Source organism: Bidens hawaiensis, unplaced genomic scaffold (genome assembly GCF_021521415.1).
Source record: "Bidens hawaiensis isolate Kalapana, Puna unplaced genomic scaffold, B.hawaiensis_p1.1 tig00009711_1, whole genome shotgun sequence".
In the NCBI taxonomy this organism is placed as follows: Eukaryota; Viridiplantae; Streptophyta; class Magnoliopsida; order Asterales; family Asteraceae; genus Bidens; species Bidens hawaiensis.
In genome coordinates, this window is record NW_027491728.1 from 76,925 (window position 1) to 97,152 (window position 20,228).

Sequence of the window (20,228 nt, forward strand, 5' to 3'; positions counted from 1 at the left end):
CGCCTTCTGAAAATCAGCATCGAAGTCGAATGTGATGTCCTTCTCTAGAAGGCGAGTCATGGGCCGGGTGATCTTAGAAAAATCTCTGATGAACCTACGATAAAAACCCGCATGCCCGAGAAAACTACGAACGGATTTCACACTAGTCGGTGGAGGAAGTCTACTGATGGTGTCGATCTTAGCTTTATCTACCTTAATACCGTCTCACGAAATCTTGTGCCAGAGTACAATGCCTTCAGTCACCATGAAGTGGCACCTCTCCCAATTCAGCATCAACTTCGTCTCTATGCACCGCTTCATCATTCTCTCAAGATTAGAAAGACATTGATCAAAAGAGTCCCCATATACCGAATAAACGTCCATGAAGACCTCCATGGAACTCTCGATCATGTCCTGGAATATCGCTACCATGCAACGCTGGAATGTAGCCGGAGCATTACATAACCCAAAAGGCATACGTTTGTACGCGAAGGTACCGTATGGGCATGTAAAGGTGGTCTTTTCTTGATCCTCATGTGCGACCGGGATCTGGAAATAACCTGAAAATCCGTCAAGAAAACAGTAAAACTGTCGTCCCGACAGGCGCTCCAACATCTGATCAATGAACGAAAGAGGAAAATGGTCTTTCCTAGTAGCGTCGTTAAGCCTCCTGTAGTCAATGCAAACCCGCCAACCTGTGACTGTCCTAGTCGGAATAAGCACATTACGTTAGTTAGTGACAACTGTCATCCCTCCCTTCTTAGGGACAACCTGAACGGAACTCACCCATGAAGAATCAGAGATGGGATAAATCAGGCCAACGTCGAGGAGTTTGATAACCTCCTTCTTGACCACCTCCGACATGTTAGGGTTGAGCCTCCTCTGAGATTGGATTACAGGCTTGTACTCATCCTCCATGAGTATCCTGTGCGTGCAAAAGTTAGGGCTGATGCCCTGAATATCCATGAGTTTCCACACAATAACCTGTTTATGTGCCTTGAGCACACCAACCAACCTCGACTTCTCATCATCCTTCAACCGACAAGAAATTATAACAGGCAAATCGGCCTCACCTTCCAAGAAAGCATACTCCAAATGAGGAGGTAGCTCTTTAAGCTCAAGGGACGGTGGTGCCTCAATCGATGGTCTCTCCTTTGGTCCCTCGGTGCTATCGGCAACCGTGAACACCTCGGGGTATTCAGAAGGTGTGCTAGCAAAAATGCTCAGGTCATGCTCCGGGGGAACATCAACCTCGTCCTCCTGATTGAGCAAATTTGCTCCAGAGATGTAGTCAAGACAGCGCTCGAACTGAGATATGAACGTGTCAAGAAAGTAAACGGAATCGTCTTGACTACTGGAGTTCCTCATCGATTTGACGACATCAAAGGTGACGTTCTCCTCCCCTACATGAAGTGTAATTTTGCCGTTGAAGACGTCAATAAGCGCTTTAGCAGTACGCAGGAAGGGTCGTCCCAAAATGAGCGGGACCTGATCGTCAGCCTCCATGTCAAGAATAACAAAATCCATGGGAAAACTAATTTATCGACTTTAACGAGTACGTTTTCCACTATTCCCCGCGGATATTTGACCGAACGGTCAGCCAAGGATAAACTCATGCGCGTCGGGACCGGCTCGCCAAGGTCTAGCTTTTTATAAAGAGAATATGGCATCAGATTTATGCTATCACCTAAATCGGCCAATGCGTAGCTCTCAGTCGAGCTGCCAAACAAACACGGGATTGTGAAGTGTCCCGGATCTGCTAATTTCTCCGGCAGCTTATTCTGGACTACCACAGAGCATCCTTCATTTAGACATACCGTCGAAAGCCCCTCCAGCTTCTTCTTATTCAAAAGAAGATCTTTTAAGAATTTAGCATATTTGGGCATATGCTGGAGTGCTTCGACAAACGGAAGATTGATTTTAAGCTGTTTAAACATGTCCAAGAAATGTCCATATTCCTCCACATACTTCTGCCGCAGAAGACGAGCAGGATATGGAACTCGAGTAAGATCGACTTTGGGACTCTTCTTTTCTTTAATCTTCTTCTTAATAACCTTCTCCACAGGAGAATCACCATTTGACGCGGTACTTCCTGGGGCCTGCCTCTCGTGCGTCCTCACAAGAGCCTCCATCTCTATCTCCTCGTCCACCGGCTCCTTATCATCTACCGACGGCTGCTCTATGTCGCCTCATCTACCACTGCGGGTGGTCACCGCCTTCAACTGTGCCTTCGGGTTAAGCTCGGTGCTTCCCTGAAATGCTCCGACCTACTTATTAGGTAGCATATGTTTCATCATCTCATCCATCTTTCGAGACAACTCGAAAATTGACGACTGCTGGTTCTTTAATAAGGTGTCGTGCTCAGCTAGTCTATTCTGTGTGTTATTATCTCTATCAATAAGGTGGGAAAGCATGGTAGAATGCTTATATAGAAACTCCTTAAGATCCGGGTCCATACCACTGCTCTTCCCCGCACTCGAACTCCCTGCCACCTCTGTATCTCTAACCTGACTTTGCTCCTGCCTCGGCTGAAAGCCCTGAGCATTACCTCCCAACCTCCAACCATAGTTTGAGCTATTCCTCCATCCGGGGTTCCCGTAGGCATTCTGTCCTCTATTCTGATTTTCCCAAGTAGTCCACCTGCTCCTGCTGATCGACCGGACAATCAACTGTGTCGTGCCCTCATCGGCAGATCTCGTACCTATTAACAACCTTCTTCAAGTCCTTAATTTCCCTTTGAATTGCCTCTAAGGCAGCCGTGATGCTAGTATCATTCGAGACTTGTTGGACGCCTCGAGCGGAAGAGTTGGTGGTCTTAGAAGTACCTTTGGCGGACGGCCCCGGCTGCTCGGCTAGGGCGAAGCTCTCAAATATCGACTCGCACTCATCTATATCCAGCTTCTCTAACATGTCCCCTCCAGCTGACGTGTTGAATCTCTGCTGCATCTCAAAAGTCAGCCCGTTATAGAATTTCTCGACTACGGCCCATTCGGACAGACCATGCTAGGGACATCTACTAAGCAGATTATGGAACCTTTCCCAAGCCAAACGGTATGACTCGTCAGGGTCCATGCGGAAGGAGTAGATCTGATCACGAAGTCGCGAGGCTTTAGATAGCGGAAAATACTTCATTAGGAATTTATCTTGAAGTTCATCCTAGGTAGTGATGGACCCAGGGGATAGGTTTTCCAACCACGATGAAGCTCGACCCTCTAGAGAAAATGGAAAAAGATGAAGATAGATAGAAGCACGAGTGCCTTGGCGATATGAAAAGTGTCGCAGATGCGAGTGAATTTGTTTAGATGGCCCGGCACGTCCTCGTCTTCAAGTCCGTGAAATGGGGAGGAATTAGTAATAGAATTCATAACGTTGGGCGGAATATGCCAGTTATTAGCATCAGGCATCGCTGGATGTGTGATAGCAGACCGTCTCTCCATAACTCCCTCATTCGCTCTCGAGTGAACCGTACGCCTAGGGGGAATAGCGTCACCCATATCTAAAGTGGAATATGAAACGTGTACCTTGATTTCGCGTAGAGCACGTGTAATCTCCCGAAGCTCCCTACGGCGCTCACGAAAATCTCTCTCGGGTTCGTCAGAAATAGTGAACTCTGGTGGTCCTAGTGAACGAGAACGTTGCATATGCTGAAAAACAGATAAAATAGTGAGGACCCAAACTTATCCCTAAAGCACACGAAGCACAGATAGAAATTAAGAGCAATTAAGCAATAAAATAAAATCTAATTATTTAAATTTTAGTTTTTAAAAGATTGGGTTTTGCGATTCAAAAAGGGGTAGCGGCGCAGCTTGTTGCCCGCTTGCCTTCTGTTTCGATGTAATCCAAAAGGTCTTTAAAGATTATACTAAAATATATACATCTTCTTGTTTGACATTATTTAAACTAAAACTAAAAGCAAAGAAAAAGCAAATAGAATCTAATTCACCAATTACCAAGTGTCCCCGGCAACGGCGCCAAAAACTTGATGCGCTAAAAGTGGTATATAAAAATATTGCAATTAATAAACCTAGCACAAAGAGTAATAAAAACCTAGAATACCCTAAACCAAACCACTAGCAACAGGCAAGTGAACCTATCGGGTGTGGAATAGCTATGGGAAGTCCGGGAATATCGAACCCTAGAGACACTAATTAAACTAACGAAACTAGATTCTAAATGCTAAATAAACTTACAATTAAGAAAAAGATTCTTTTTGGATTTTTATTTATTTTATTATAAAACTAATAATTATGTAGACTAATTAATTAAACTAAATTAACTAATAAATTAAACTTAAAATTCCAACACTTAGACGAAAACAATAATGAGAAAGGCGTTACCTAGGCTTGAAATCCTATTTGTGAATCTTGGATGCTTATCGGCTATGGAAATTGTGATGGAACCGGGATCTAAAGATACGACGCCCTAGACATCCTAGTGGATCCCTGATCATTCTCTGGGTGTCACCTAAAAGGAATACCTAAGGGGCGTATGATGCAAACCGGTTGGTTGGATTACCTCTTATTCTCTCCAACAATATTAAAGTACTCTAATGACTAGATCACCTCTCAGTCTCACTAATCACAATACATCCGGGAGTGTAAGGGACGTAAGGAGTAACCTAAAGATGCTTAAAAAGACTTATGATAGCAAAAATCAAAAGACAATAAGGGGGAAATCCACTCTCGTGTAATCTATACCCAAACCGCCTAATGAATAAGACAACCCCAACTATCTATTACCTTTCAGTCTCAAGATAGGTAGAACACTTAAAATCTCTAAACCCTCAAACAATAGTTCCTATGGAATACGTCGACTATAAACCATAAACTAGTTACGAACACACAGTAGGTAACCTAATATGTGTCTACACATGAAAGACATTCACAAAAACACATATGGAACAATTGAATAAAAGTAAATTAATAATAAGTATGCATATTCATCTTAAAAACATCAAAAAGTCTATTACAATAATATTAGTCCAACACCAATAACCCAATACCGACAAGCAATCCAAAACTCAACAAATATTCATTCAAAGCCTAGGCAACTAAAAAGGGTTTAACCAATAACCATGTTCAAAACAATAATAAAATAAATAAGTTCAACAACCAAGTTCATAATAAAAATAATAAAGTTAAACTAAAACAACCGTGTTTAGATGAGTAGATGAGAAACCGAACACCACCAAAAGCCTTTTTTCTTGCGGCTCCTTTGAACTCCACGTACAGGACTGTAGGGAATTTTTTTTTGTTTGTTTGTTTGTTGTTCAGCTTTCACTCAACCCCACGGAAAACAAGAGAATGATAGTAGTGCAAGATGGCGGCTAGCTTCCTTTGACTTCCCTTCTGCTCCACTAAAAACAATAGCAATAATAATGTCGTCCCCCTTCACTTTGACCTACTGCCTCCAAACATTTATAATAGAAACATATTAGGGTAGGTTTTGTTTTCAACATGGGCTTCTCACTCTTTGACTTCTTTTAGATTCTTCTTGCGGCCCAACTGCTTTATAAACCATAGTCCATCTACGACGTACAAAGAATTCGTCGATCAGTGTAACAATTTAAATTAATAAACTAATCAACTGTATTGACAAATTAATTTGTTGAGTTAAACTAATTGATGGCTTCACTTTTTTTCTTTTTTTTTATTTAAGTACTAAACATAATAATAATAATAATAATAATAATAATAATAATAATATCATGTGTTCGAGTCTTCATTCGTCGGTCTCAAGTTTAGTAAAAGTGTTCCATTTTAGCTCTTAGTCTCTAGAAACCATTAAAACTCAAATGAACCAAATAATAATAATATTCAATACAAACTTGGCTCAAAAACACTTAAAAGTATAGGGAATATTTATATAATAATATGTATAAATGAGACCACATCAGGTTGAATTTATGTGGAACCATTGTGGGCGGAAGGGGGCCTCGGTGGTTAAATTTGCGTGGAACCGTTGCCGGCAGAAGGGGGCCACGGTGGTTCATTTAACGTGGAAATTGGAGACACGTAGTACGAACGAACGGTCACGATTTTATCGAAATTTCAAACTTATATTATAGCTAATATATACCTGGAACAGGAGCTTGAAATATTTCCGATGCAATCAGCATTATTATGATTTGGTATATTACCTTGGATAAATCGTTTGTTCCAACCAAAACCGCTCATACTTTTCGATGCAAGGTAATCATTTGTCATACAAATTATATAAAGAAACTTGTTTCTGAAAAATAAGATGTGATAATACGCTTGGAACAGGATCTTGAAAGAAGCAAAGTGGAATTAGATGCAAGAGAGTCAAAGATAAACAATGTTGTCCAAACTGAGAGTTCACTGAAAGCAGAAGTTGACAAACAGAAAAGATTTTGTTTCTCTGTTGAAACATAAGTGTGACACTTTGGTGAATGAAAAGGAGGAAACATTGAAGAAGAATCTAGAACTTTCAAAAGAGATGGTTGTTTCTAACCAAGTGAAAAGAAGCACCGTAGACAGTTTGGGTGAACCAGCAGAGAAAGATGCATGGATTCAGATGCTTGAAAAAACTATTGAGAAGTTAAGAGAAGAGTCTAGAGAAAAAGAAGAAAAAGATACATGAATTTGGAGAAAATTGTTGAATGGTTAAGGGAAGATGCCAAAAAGGGAAAAGAAGATGTCAAAATTGAAAAGGCAAAGAATCAAAAAACTGGTATGGAAAAATTAAAAATGGCAGATGACTTGGAGAAAGATGAACATGCCTTAAAAACAATCTCAGATGAAACCGAAAAGCTGAAGCATGAGGGTGACTCGTTTGATGACCTGGCTGCTGATTGTCTTCGTGTTGTAGAAAGTTAATTCCGGTTTCAAGGATTTAATATTGTAGGTGTTTAGGTCACATGCCGCCACAAACGAGGTGGTTACTACTACCTGTAACGTCCGTTAATTCCGGTTTCAAGGATTTAATATTGTAGAATATGTATAAATCTCGGGATTTATCCGACGTTTCTCGGAAGCCTTTATGTCATCCCGGTACGTCTAATCGCTTAACATTTCTTCCAAGTTGCATTATTGTTATTTTCCGGGGGCTAGAATGAAAAACTTTTATGGTATAACACTACATTAAAACCCTAAACCCTATTTCCAGCCACTGTTGCGATCGGCAGGTTCCAGCCACCCCCCCCCCTTCCTTGCTTCAACTTTTTGATCGATTCCAAGCTCCTAGAGGTAGTTCAAGGTATGTACTACAATCCCCTACACTCTTTTTGTTCACCCCTAATCGTCTTGATGCTCTATTTTGCCGAAACTTTTCGTTGGACAGGTTTCGGCTTGGGTGCAATTGACCCACTTCCCGTGGATAAAAATTAGAGTTCCGGTGTAGAAAGATCCCCAGGTATGGCATTTACATCATATTAAAATTTCCTGGTCATTGGAGGTGTTTAGGTCAGTCAATCGATTTTAGTTCGAAAACTAGGGTTTATCGGGTGTAGAATTGTAAATTGTTGAGTTTGATGCGTTAGTTGATCGGGTGACCGACCGATTCAGTTTGTGCAGCCCTAGGGAGGTTTAAGGGCTGTGGAAAAATATTATTTTTGGTCTATTCGGGGCAATTTACCAAAATACCCCTGGTATGTATCTTCCGTAAAGGTCAGCTTGGCCAAACGGTCAACGACACCAAAAAAAAAAAAACTCAAGTGTAATTCATTTACGACCACGGATTCAGTCCACAAGCACACATAAGTCAAAGTCCTTTCACGAGCATACTCAGTTTGTACTCAGCACGCTTGAAAACACTTCATTTAGCATGCTGGAAAGCTTGCTCGAGGACCTTGCTCGAGCAAACACTTGTCTTTTTTTTCTGTTTTTAATCAAGCATGCTTCTAACCTTACTCGAGCTTGCTCGAGGACCTTGCTCGAGCAAACACTTGTCTTTTTCTGTTGTTAATCGAGCATGCTTCTGACTTTACTCGAGCTTGCTCGAGACCTTGCTCGAAAATTACTTAGTTTTTCTTCTTTTCCTAAGCATGCACAAAAGCAAAGTGTGCTCGAAGAAGGTTTGCTTGAGTAGAACAAAGTGTGCTCGAGACCAAAAGATAGATTCTAAGATAAACCAGGATGTGCTCGGGGTTCATGTAAGATTTAAGATGGAATTTGGTCCATTCGGGGCTGATTCGGTTAACAAATGGTTTTAAGGATTATTACACGCGCATTCGACCCGATTTGATTACCCTTGGGCCTTGGGCCAAGTTGTTGGGCCTTGGGCCAAAGTGTTGGGCTTGTACGGCCCATTAGGCTAGAGTGTTCCTACAGTCTAGTTTAGTAACGCGTTATGTATAATTTACAGGCCCCTGCTTGTGATTTTGCCCTTAGGAACTTCCTAGCTCATTGCAAGTATTCGATCGATCTCAGGTGAGTTCATGATGCCCTTTTTACTCACTTTACTTTTGGGCTAGCATGCGCACCTAAATGTTTTCTTACTTGATGAAATGTTTTTAAAATGATTTTATATAGGCTTGCTAGTATATGGTAAGCCTTGGGATGTTAAATATATATATGTGTATATACATTATTTCTTGGCCTCTATTTGGCGATGTTGTAGTCGTTTCGACTACTGATTTTGTGTATGCCTACTTTGTGTTTGCATACACTGATGTTACGTGTTTAGGTTGTACGTTTGCTCGACCCTGATGTTATACGTGGATGATATATATATATATATATATATATATATATATATATATATATATATATATATATATATATATATATATATACTGTTATGTATATAGGGATGTTATTGAATGGATGTTTACATATACATTTTGTATATGTATGTATGAGGATGTTTAAGTTCGGTAATGATGATTAGATGGATGTACCCTTTTACTTTTAGAAAACCTTTGATATGACTATCATGATTTTACTACTGATATCTTTTACTTAAAACTTGAACTCACTCAGCTCAAGCTGACTTTGTGTGCATGTTAGTGTAAGTTTCAGGTTTGGAAGAGGATGCCTTATCGCTTGGTCGTGCACAGAGCTACTTGGATGGTGAAGGGCATACTGGAAGGAAGAATTGTTTATGAATATTTTATTTCAAGGAAACTTATAACAGTTATACTTATTTTGGTTCTTGGGCAAAATTCCCGGGTTTCGGGAACTTATTTCATTTTTCATGTTTTCCGCAAAATTTACACTCTGATACGCTTGTTTTAATGGAAGAAATGGTTTTTAAGTTTATTAAATTTTACGAGTGTTTGGATGATTACCAACTGTGGGGTTCCCGGGGTTCGGGGCCTTACACTACCATAGCATCGGTAGTACCGCCAACTCAAGTTGCATCAAAACCAAAAGTTGAACCTCGTAAACTTACACGGAAGTTAATCCGACCTCTTATTACAAAATCCGAGCAACCAAAAGGTGATGCAGATATGCCTACCAGATGTTGTTAATACTAATGTCCATCCTTTGTACAGAAACGTCCTTCAGATGGACCAGAAGGGTCAAATGTGAGTGACGTGGTGCCACCTCTAGTCAAGAAATTTAGAGGTTTGGAACAAGCATATAAGGGCAGTGATGTACTTGAAGCTGTCATTGAAGAGTCTGCAATTAATATGGGAGATGCAAGTCAAACTATGAAAGTGGAAGATACTGGAAGAGGTGAGGAGGTTGATACTGGTGAAGCGCAGGCTGTTGACGATCAAACTGATCATATTGGTGACGAGAATGTGACCAAAACTGAAACTGAGGTTTCTAAGGACCACCCTAAGATTCCTGAGGTGGAGGACACACAATTGCAGCCACTAACAGGTAAACGATCTTACGATTGTATCGTATATAATCATGTATTTACACTTTGTATACTCCTATTACTAAACTTACATTATTAACTGTCTAATACAGGTGAAGGTGGAAGTGATCATGATGATGAAGAAATGGGTTCAGATGAATTCAAAATTACTGAAGAACCCGAGTTAACTATGGAAGACAATGAAGACAAAAATGAGGAAGAAGGTGAAACTGAGGTAGAAGAGACCGCTTATGAGAATTCAACAGATAAGTTCAAGGATGATGTGTAAGACCCCGAACCCCAGGAATCATACAGTTGGTAATCACATCCACAATTTCACCAAAAATTTAAAACCAAACGTTTCATTTTATTTAAAACCAGTTCAGAATAATTTAACAGCGAAAATTCATAAGCATCAAAAATTCCCAAAACCGGAAAAATACCAAATGATAAACAGTGGGAAATGTTAAGTATCTAAAATCCCAAAACTGAATATAAAGTGAAGTGTTTGTTTTGTTTTAAAGTCCTCGTCTAGAAATGCCTTCAACTCCGAGTAGAATCCAGCACGTCCAAGCGGTAACATCCACTCCTTAACCTGAAAGTCAATCTAACATACACACAAAGTCAGCTGGAGCTGAGTGAGTTCAAGTTTTCATAAACAATAATTCATACTTTATATCAAAGTTATAGCTCTAAATAGCAGAGAGGATAATAATAAAATAAATAAATATAGTTCACCAAATAATACATTCATCGTCGAACACACGTATACGGGCCTCTCCACCACGAGTCAAGACTCGAGTAATATATTTGACCCAGACGCGGTAAGACCTAAGCACGTGACACGAGCCTCTCCACCACGAGTCAAACCCAAGTAATATATTTGACTCGGTCACAGCTTACACATCCAAACACGTGATACGGGCCTCTCCACCACGAGTACAACCCGAGTAATATATTTGACCCGATCACGGTTTAACATACAACGGGCCTCTTAACCACGGGATTTTAAAACCCGAGTAATATATTTGACTCGCCAAAATGATGATCACGCCATACAGGCCTCTTCACCACGGGATTTGAAAACCCGAGTAATATATTTAACCCGGCCGTAATCACCATGCACACACACATCAATAAGCCTACTCACATCATTCTTAGTCACAAGGAACTAAATGTCATCACACAACCGTAGGCTATAAGGTAACACATACTCATACATATATATATATAATCCCAAAATATACCATATCGTAAGTAAGCCATCCTTAGTCACGAAGGACTAACTAACATCACTAATCATAGGCCATAGGGTAACACATGCACATACATACATACATACATACATATATTTATATATATATATATATATATATATATATATATATATATATATACATACATACATATATATATACGTATATTTATATATATCATCCCAAAATATACCATATTACAAGTAAGCCTATGGGCCATAATATATAATAATCAGTCCAAGACATGAACTAAGTAATAAGTCTACTCGTATTCAATTACTACCAAGCCTATTAACATCCACGAGTCTAGTCCATAACTAGGTATATAACCTTAATGAAGTTATGACCAAAGGAGTCTAAAATATCCTAAGGCACAGAATGTAACTCACACTGGATTTTCATAATTGCATAAACATTATCAAAACAATACAACGACCTTTAAATTATTTTAACGAGTAAAATCAGGTAAAACTTTAATTGAGTGTGTATGCCAGCCCAAAACGTAAAAAGAGTTAAAAAGGGGAATCATGAACTCACCTGACACGAGGCACACAATCAACAACGAGCTCGAGAACCTCTAATCGAATCCGCAATTCACAACCTCTCGGGTTGCACACAAAGATTACTAACTAAACCGTACCAACACGTTTATCCTACGAGGTGTTCTAACATGGTTTGAGTTACCTAAGCCTCTTCCTTACCACTTTCAATTATAACAGCCCCCGGGGCCATATATTTATCAACACGACCCTTAGATACTCCCGGGAATAAAGAATTCCGAAATTACCCCCGGAAGTGCTAGGGAAGACGAATATGCGCGTTTAAGAGTTGTTTAGGCACTTAACATCCAACTCAGCCCCGTGTGGACCCAATTTGATAAATTCATAGCCCATAAGTCCACACGACGCTACACGAGTCAAATGGGTCGGTAACTCGCAAGTAAAACGCACTGACTATTCAATAAATGCAAATGCGCGTTGTACCGACCCGTTAGTGTAACCGACAACCAATTCAGCCCCAATATTTATAAAAATCATTTTCCAACAGCCCGTATATTAAACCGAAGCTATCCGAACTGAATTGGTCATCACTTACTTCATCCCTCGCGTTAAACGCGACAATCTACCATTCTAATCAACCGAAAACTATCTTTCAAACAACAACTAGTTGACCAAACATACGAACACCAAAAGACATGATTTTAAAGTATGTAATACTAGACATACCTAGGAAGATGTCGGTGTAAAAACTCACTTCAAACAGCCCCGACAAGAACACAATTGAACATCCACCGGTTAAGCCTAAAACCAACCTATCGATCAATAACAATTATAGCGTGCAGATTGTGGCATGCAAAGATGCATTTAATTACATGGTATAACCTTTGAAATAAATTATTAAATTTTTACCAGACTTTAATAAGTGTCTTAGATTTATAAAAATATTTTTATTATATTTTTCTAGTGGACACAAAAATCATAAAAATTCCATCAACACAAAAAGGTATGTGCAGCTATTTCAGTGCGCAACAAAATGATTTTATTTTTATAAAAATCAATACCCAACCAAATTAAACGATTCCAATTGGGTTTGGTTCCTAACTCAAAATACTAAATTCCAGTAGTGGAAACAACCAATTTGGAATTGTCAAAAAAGAGTTATGATGTCGGGAAGACGGACCAGAATCCGTCATCCCGAATCAGTTTTGACACTCAATCTTATAAAATCATAAAAACCATTCAAATCTCGTCCAAAAATTACATACTATACCTTTCTGGAAACTAGAGACTCAAAGTAGAACATCATCGAAACAAGAAACGATCAAAAACAATACATTTTCATCAAGTTACAGACCGAACAATAAACAAGTACGAATATGTCAGAAATCGTTATAACCAAAACTCAACCCTAACGACCAATAAGAGCGTTAATATGATCAATTAAGGTGTAAGAGACTTGGGGAAACATAGAACTAACCTTCAATTGAAGTTTTAGACGTTAATCATGGCTGCACAAAAGAAAAACGAGGGTGGGGAGGCTGGAGTAGGCTGCCGATCGGACAAGGGAATGGGGGGTTAGGGTTTATTTATTTTGTTTACAAAAGTCTTACCCTCAAGCCCCTCCAATTATAAAGGATTGACATCTTGGTTGAAAAGTTAAATAAATTAACGTACCAGGATGATGAGAAGGTTTCTGAGGAGTGTCGGTTCAATCCCGAGAAATATACATACTTTACAAGCTTTAAATCTTTGAACCGAAAATTAACGGGCGTTACAAGTCTACCCTCCTTAGAATGGGATTTGTCCCCGAATCCCCCTATACAGGAACGAGCACAGATGGAGACAAATACTAATCATCTAATCATATAAGAAACGGAAGAGACAAAATCTTTACGGGCACAGAGTCTACAAAAAGGAACAAAGCTCATAGCTCAACAAATTAAAAGGAAATCCAGAGTGACAGCATGCTACCCCTCAGCTAAACAACTACGCGCAAAGCGTTCAAGACATTGAGGATTGAACGGGAGAATTCAAGGAATGAGATGAACGGTAATGCTAGCGACATGAGCATTAGCCATATCCTATCCCTACAAAGACAGAACCCTAACACAGTCAAGCACAGGTAGCGTTTAAAACATGGTAGGTAACGGTAAACTACTAATAACATTGATTAGGTGTTATTAATTGTTTACTTTACCTTCCCATCCTAAGCACCCCTTGCTCCTAACCTTATTAGCATACCATCTAACATGTAATCAATTATACACATAATAAAATTCTGAAACTTATAAGAATGACTAAACAATAAAAATTACCTCTTGACGTGCAGCTACTCGCGGTTGGCATTTCTAGTTTTTTTATTTTACAGTTCGAGTCCAAGCATTCAGGAATGCTCGGATCCCTCAAACCTTTACTCTGATACCAGCTTGTAAGACCCCGAACCCCGGGAATCCTACAGTTGGTAATCACATCCACAATTTCACCAAAAATTTAAAACCAAACGTTTCATTTTATTTAAAACCAGTTCAGAGTAATTTAACAGCGGAAATTCATAAGCATCAAAAATTCCCAAAACCGGAAAAATACCAAATGATAAACAGTGGGAAATGTTAAGTATCTAAAATCCCAAAACTGAATATAAAGTGAAGTGTTTGTTTTATTTTAAAGTCCTCGTCTAGAAATGTCTTCAACTCCGAGTAGCATCCAGCACGTCCAAGCGGTAACATCCACTCCTTAACCTGATAGTCAATCTAACATACGCACAAAGTTAGCTGGAGCTAAGTGAGTTCAAGTTTTCATAAACAATAATTCATACCTTATTTCAAAGTTATAGCTCTAAACAGCAGAGAGGATAATAATAAAATAAATAAATATAGTTCACCAAATAGTACATTCATCGTCGAACACACCTACACGGGCCTCTCCACCACTAGTCAAGACTCGAGTAATATATTTGACCTAGACGCGGTGAGACCTAAGCACGTGACACGAGCCTCTCCACCACGAGTCAAACCCGAGTAATATATTTGACTCGGTCACAGCTTACACATCCAAACACGTGATACGGGCCTTTCCACCACGAGTACAACCCGAGTAATATATTTGACCCGATCACGATTTAACATACAACGGGCCTCTTCACCACGTGATTTTAAAACCCGAGTAATATATTTGACCCACCAAAATGACGATCACGCCACACGGGCCTCTCCACCACGGGATTTGAAAACCCGAGTAATATATTTGACCCGGCCGTAATCACCATGCACACACACATCAATAAGCCTACTCATATCATTTTTAGTCACAAGGAACTAAATGTCATCACACAACCGTAGGCTATAAGGTAACACATACTCATACATATATATATAATCCCAAAATATACCATATCGTAAGTAAGCCATCCTTAGTCACGAATGACTAACTAACATCACTAATCATAGACCATAGGGTAACACATGCACATACATACATATATATATATATATATATATATATCATCCCAAAATATACCATATTACATGTAAGCCTATGGGCCATAAGGTAATATATAATAATCAGTCCAATACATGAACTAAGTAAATAAGTCTACTTGTATTCAATTACTACCAAGCCTATTAACATCCTCGAGTCTAATCCATAACTAGGTATATAACCTTGATGAATTTATGACCAAATGAGTCTAAAATATCCTAAGGCACAGAATGTAACTCACAGTGGATTTTCATAATTGCACAAACATTATCAAAACAATACAATGACCTTCAAATTATTTTAACGAGTAAAATCAGGTAAAACTGTAATTGAGTGTGTATGGCAGCCCAAAACGTAAAAATAGTTAAAAAAGCATCATGAACTCACCTGACACGAGGCACACAATCAACAACGAGCTCGAGAACCTCTAATCGAATCCGCAATTCATAACCTGTCGGATTGCACACAAAGAGTACTAACTAAACCGTACCGACCCGTTTATCGTACGAGGTTTTCTAACATGGTTTGAGTTACCTAAGCCTCTTCCTTATCGCTTTCAATTATAACAGCCCCCGGGGCCTTATATTTACCAACACGACTCTTAGATACTCCCAGGAATAAAGAATTCCCATATTACCCCCGGAAGTGCTAAGGAAGACGAATATGCGCGTTTAAGAGTTGTTTAGGCACTTAACATCCAACTCAGCCCCTTGTTGACCCAATTTGATAAATTCACAGCCCATAAGTCCACACGACGCTACACGAGTCAAATGGGTTGGTAACTCACAAGTACAACGCACTGACTATTCAATAAAAGCAAATGCATTCATCGTACCAACCCGTTTAAGTAACCGACAACCAATTCAGCCCCAATAGTTATAAAAATCATTTTCCAACAGCCCGTATATTAAACCGAAGCCATCCGAACAGAATTGGTCATCACTTACTTCATCCCTCGTGTTAAACGCGACAATCTACCATTCTAATCAACCGAAAACTATCTTTCAAACCACAACTAGTTGACCAAACATACGAACACCAAAAGACATGATTTTAAAGTATGTAATACTAGACATACCTAGGAAGATGTCGGTGCAAAAACTCACTTCAAACAGCCCCGACAAGAACACAATTGAACATCCACCGGTTAAGCCTAAAACCAACCTATCGATCAATAACAATTATAGCGTGCAGATTTTGGCATGCAAAGATGCATTTAATTACATAGTATAACCTTTGAAATAAATTATTAAATTTTTACCAGACTTTAATAAGTGTCTTAGATTTATAAAAATATTTTTATTATATTTTTCTATTGGACACAAAAATCATAAAAATTCCATCAACACAAAAAGGTATGTGCAGCTATTTCAGTGCGCAACAAAATGATTTTATTTTTATAAAAATCAATACCCAACCAAATTAAACGATTCCAATTGGGTTTGGTTCCTAACTCAAAATACTAAATTCCAGTAGTGGGACCAACCAATTTGGACTTGTCGAAAAAGAGTTATGATGTCGGGAAGACAGACCAGAATCCGTCATCCCTAATCAGCTTTGACACTAGATCTTATAAAATCATAAAAACCATTCAAATTTCGTCCAAAAATTACATGTTATACCTTTCTGGAAACTAGACTCAAAGTAGAACATTATAAAAACAAGAATCGATCAAAAACAATAGATTTTCATCGAGTTACAGACCGAACAATAAACGAGTACGAATCTGTCAGAAATCGTTATAACCAAAACTCAACCCTAATGACCAATAAGCGCGTTAATATGATCAATTAAGGTGTAAGAGAATTGGGGAGACATTGAACTAACCTTCAATTGAAGTTTTAGACGTTAATCATGGCTGCACAAAAGAAAAACGAGGGTGGGGAGGCTGGAGTAGGCTGTCGATCGGACAAGGGAATGGGGGGTTAGGGTTTGTTTATTTTGTTACAAAAATCTTACCCTCAAGCCCCTCCAATTATAAAGGATTGACATCTTGATTGAAAAGTTAAATAAATTAACGTACCGGGATGATGAGAAAGTTTCCGAGGAGTGTCGGTTCAATCCCAAGAAATATACATACTTTACAAGCTTTAAATCTTTTAACCGAAAATTAACGGGCGTTACATGATGGGAATGATGAATCAAGATCCATGACTATAGAGTCTGGTGCTGTTGTTAGTGGCGTTTCCAAATTAGCGGGGCCCACAGAAGTAAAACCAGAGGAACCAGTTGTTGATACGGGTTTGCCCACCACTGATAGAGCAAGGAGGTCTCTAAAAAGGCCGTTTCGAGGGCAACCTTCATCACCTGGTTCTCAAGGTATGAGAAATTTGTTCCTATACACTGTAATTTTCACATTTATTTGTCCGATAAAAAGTATGCAAGTGATCGTTTATGGAACTTGCAGGAATGTGATACGCGTTGTGGCCCCACACTTGATGTTGACTCATGTGATTTATCCATTGTCAGGTACATATACTTGTGTTTATGTACTCGGTTTCATTTCATTAGATAGTTATATAATTTTTATTAAGCATTTTGAATGCAAAAAGGTGGGGCTATACATATTTGAAAGTAAATTTTTTTAATAAAGCTAAAGAAATTGATTTTAGTCATTTGGATAGAGGTATGATTTTGAAGTTTTACTCATTTCAGGAATTTTGTTTCATGTACATTTGTTTATCATATATTTAATATATTTTTGTCGAATGTGGAAATTAACAGGTGGAGTTGTGTTACAAGCTTGAATCTAAAATTTTGTTGGACAAGCAAGGATTTCTGCTAATTTCAAGTCAGTTATCTTCATGCATATAACTTTCTGAGTACATCAATTGTTTTGTTTTGGCGCCTTGGTGACTAGTTTTTGGTATGAATCATGGCGGTTTTGGTGGGAACTGAATTGTACGGAATTAGTTGTCACGTTAATTTGGCTTTTTGGTAACACTTGCATTTAAAACTTGTTACATATTTCCAGAGTATTTTCTTGAGGTTTTGGGCAATCTCTTCATAGAAATACTCGACATATTTGATCATAGTTAACGGTATCGAGATTTACTTTCACGAGTGTGTTAAGGACCCTTGCAAGGAGAAGATTATCTGCATTTTGACTCTCTTTGGCAAGATGGCAGGCGGCTAGAAATGACCAAGTTCTTATTATGTGGTCTTGTGTTGACTCTTTTTGTTTGCTTGGTTTTTACCAAAATCCGTCAACCAAGCTTGGCAAAATGGTTGGGGCAGTTAACGGGTTTGAATGGGTTTGGGTTAGAATTGGTTATTTAAATCGGGTTAAAAGAGGTTTTGATCAAAATAGGTTCATGTCAAACTAGTTCTAGTCAAAATAGGTTTGGGTCAAAACGGGTTGACTTAATAAAAATACTTAGAATGGGAAAACTTGCACAATGGTTACGGGCAGTGGTTGTGAGGGAGAAGAGAGGAGACAAAATGGAGAAGAAGAGAGAAGGGGGTTGGTTCAAGATATAAATCACCTGAACGTTTACAGACAAAAAGTCCCTACAAACTTAACGATTGATTATGTGCGAATAAATGGTGAATAGTATTGTTGAATGACAAATTAAGTGGACATGGTACGAATACCAAAACATATTGAAATTACACATGACAATATACTTATACAAATACGTCGTGTATTGTTAAACATAACAAGCTGGGGGAATAACGTGGTCTGCAATGGCCATGGGTGAATAACGTGGTTTGTAATAGCCATGGCTTGTTATTTGGAGAGAAGACATGGAAGTGGATGTTTGAGTTCTATGTGATTGGATGGTTGTATTGGTGGACCAAATACAAAATTGCTTAAAAGTTGGTTATCAAGATGTATTTTTGGATTCATCATGGATGAAAATGAGATTTGGAATGAGAGAGCAAATTGTTTGAATATTTTGTGGGACTCATGAAAGTTAGAAGACTTAAAGTTTCAAGCCGATGGGAATATACTTTGATTGTCAAATCTTTACAAAAGAGAAATTAAAGGTGAAATCATTCTAAAAGATCGGGAAAGCTTAAAGTGAAGAGAAGTCTTTTAACTTGATGATTGAGGAGTTTGTGACCTATATCTAAGCAATATAAAAGGGGGAGTTTGTTGAAAATCAAAAAGTTTATTTGCTTATATGCCACAAGACAAGTACTATCCAAGAGGGAGTATGTAGGAACATAGAATGTCTAATACTTTGTGTCTTGTGTAGGTTAGATCTTGATAGCATGAGATATTAGTGAAATTGTATGTTAATGTCATAAGAAGCAACTTATGCGGCATATAAGATATGCGGCGCATAAGTTATGCGCCGCATAAGTCTTCAATTGTGTCTATAAATAGGTTAGTGGATCACTTGTTATACTTGATGCTCCTGACAAGTTGGTGGAGTGATCCAGTTTGTACTTTAGGCTTACACTCTCATATATCTTGTAATACCTTTGCTATCAATGGAATATAAGTGAGATTAAAGAGATGTTTTCGAGTATTTTCACTTTGTTATGATTTCCGCTCATAGTGTCGTAGGGTAGATCTGTTCGTGGATGTTCTTACACGTCACTATGAGGTCCCTTCCTGGACTTTTAATTGGTGTTAGAGCCTAGTGGCTCTTGATCTACCTAGAAAAGCTCAAAAATGTTCTTTTTATACACATTTTAAATCATTCCAGCCGACGTAGCCGTTCAAATTTCACCAAAACTTCAAGGATTATTATATCATTAGTGTTGAACTACATACTCAAGATTCAGATCATTTCTACATCGTTTTCCCAGAGTTTTGTGGCAAAAACCTTCAGAGATACAACTTTTGTGCCGCATAAGTTATACGGCGCATAACATGTGCGCCGCATAAGTACAATGCTACATATACGGTACACTTTTTCAAGTTAAATTTTCATGCCATATCCTCTCCGTATCACTTATCCGTTGAAATGTCAAAGTATAAGTATTTACCTGCTTATAACATCATTTGGTTCATACAAGATTATGCAATGCATACTAGACGTACACGTTGTAATATGAGCATATCTATTATTGTCTCTTATGAGCTATATTTGCTTGTACCTTGAGGATTCAATACTTGTTATTTGGAGAGAAGACATGGAAGTGGATGGTTGACTTCTATGTGATTGGATGGTTGTATTGGTGGACCAAATACAAAATTTCTTAAAAGTTGGTTATCAAGATGTATTTGTGGATTCATCATGGATGAAAATGAGATTTGGAATGGGATAGCAAATTGTTTGAATATTTTGTG

At 38.6% G+C, this 20,228-nt stretch overlaps 1 protein-coding gene across 1 annotated transcript; it reads right to left on the reverse strand.

Annotated features, from left to right (window-relative positions):
* Positions 1-235: 235 nt before the first annotated feature.
* LOC143533475 (uncharacterized) lies at positions 236-2,111 on the reverse strand. The gene is made up of 3 exons (XM_077028248.1): positions 1,569-2,111; positions 877-1,479; positions 236-304 (listed from the first exon to the last, which is right to left on the reverse strand). Exons 1-3 carry the CDS (start codon positions 2,109-2,111, stop codon positions 236-238), a joined length of 1,215 nt encoding a protein of 404 aa, XP_076884363.1.
* Positions 2,112-20,228: the final 18,117 nt, after the last annotated feature.

Bases quoted from the DNA above. Each gene is read 5' to 3' on its own strand.
- LOC143533475 (XM_077028248.1), bottom strand. From the start codon at position 2,111: ATGGAGGCTCTTGTGAGGACGCACGAGAGGCAGGCCCCAGGAAGTACC. The intron at 1,480-1,568 runs GTCAAATATCCG...CTTGACATGGAG, and splicing joins TATCCTTGGCTGACCGTTCG to GCTGACGATCAGGTCCCGCT. The intron at 305-876 runs GTAATCCAATCT...TAATCTTGAGAG, and splicing joins TGGAGGATGAGTACAAGCCT to AATGATGAAGCGGTGCATAG.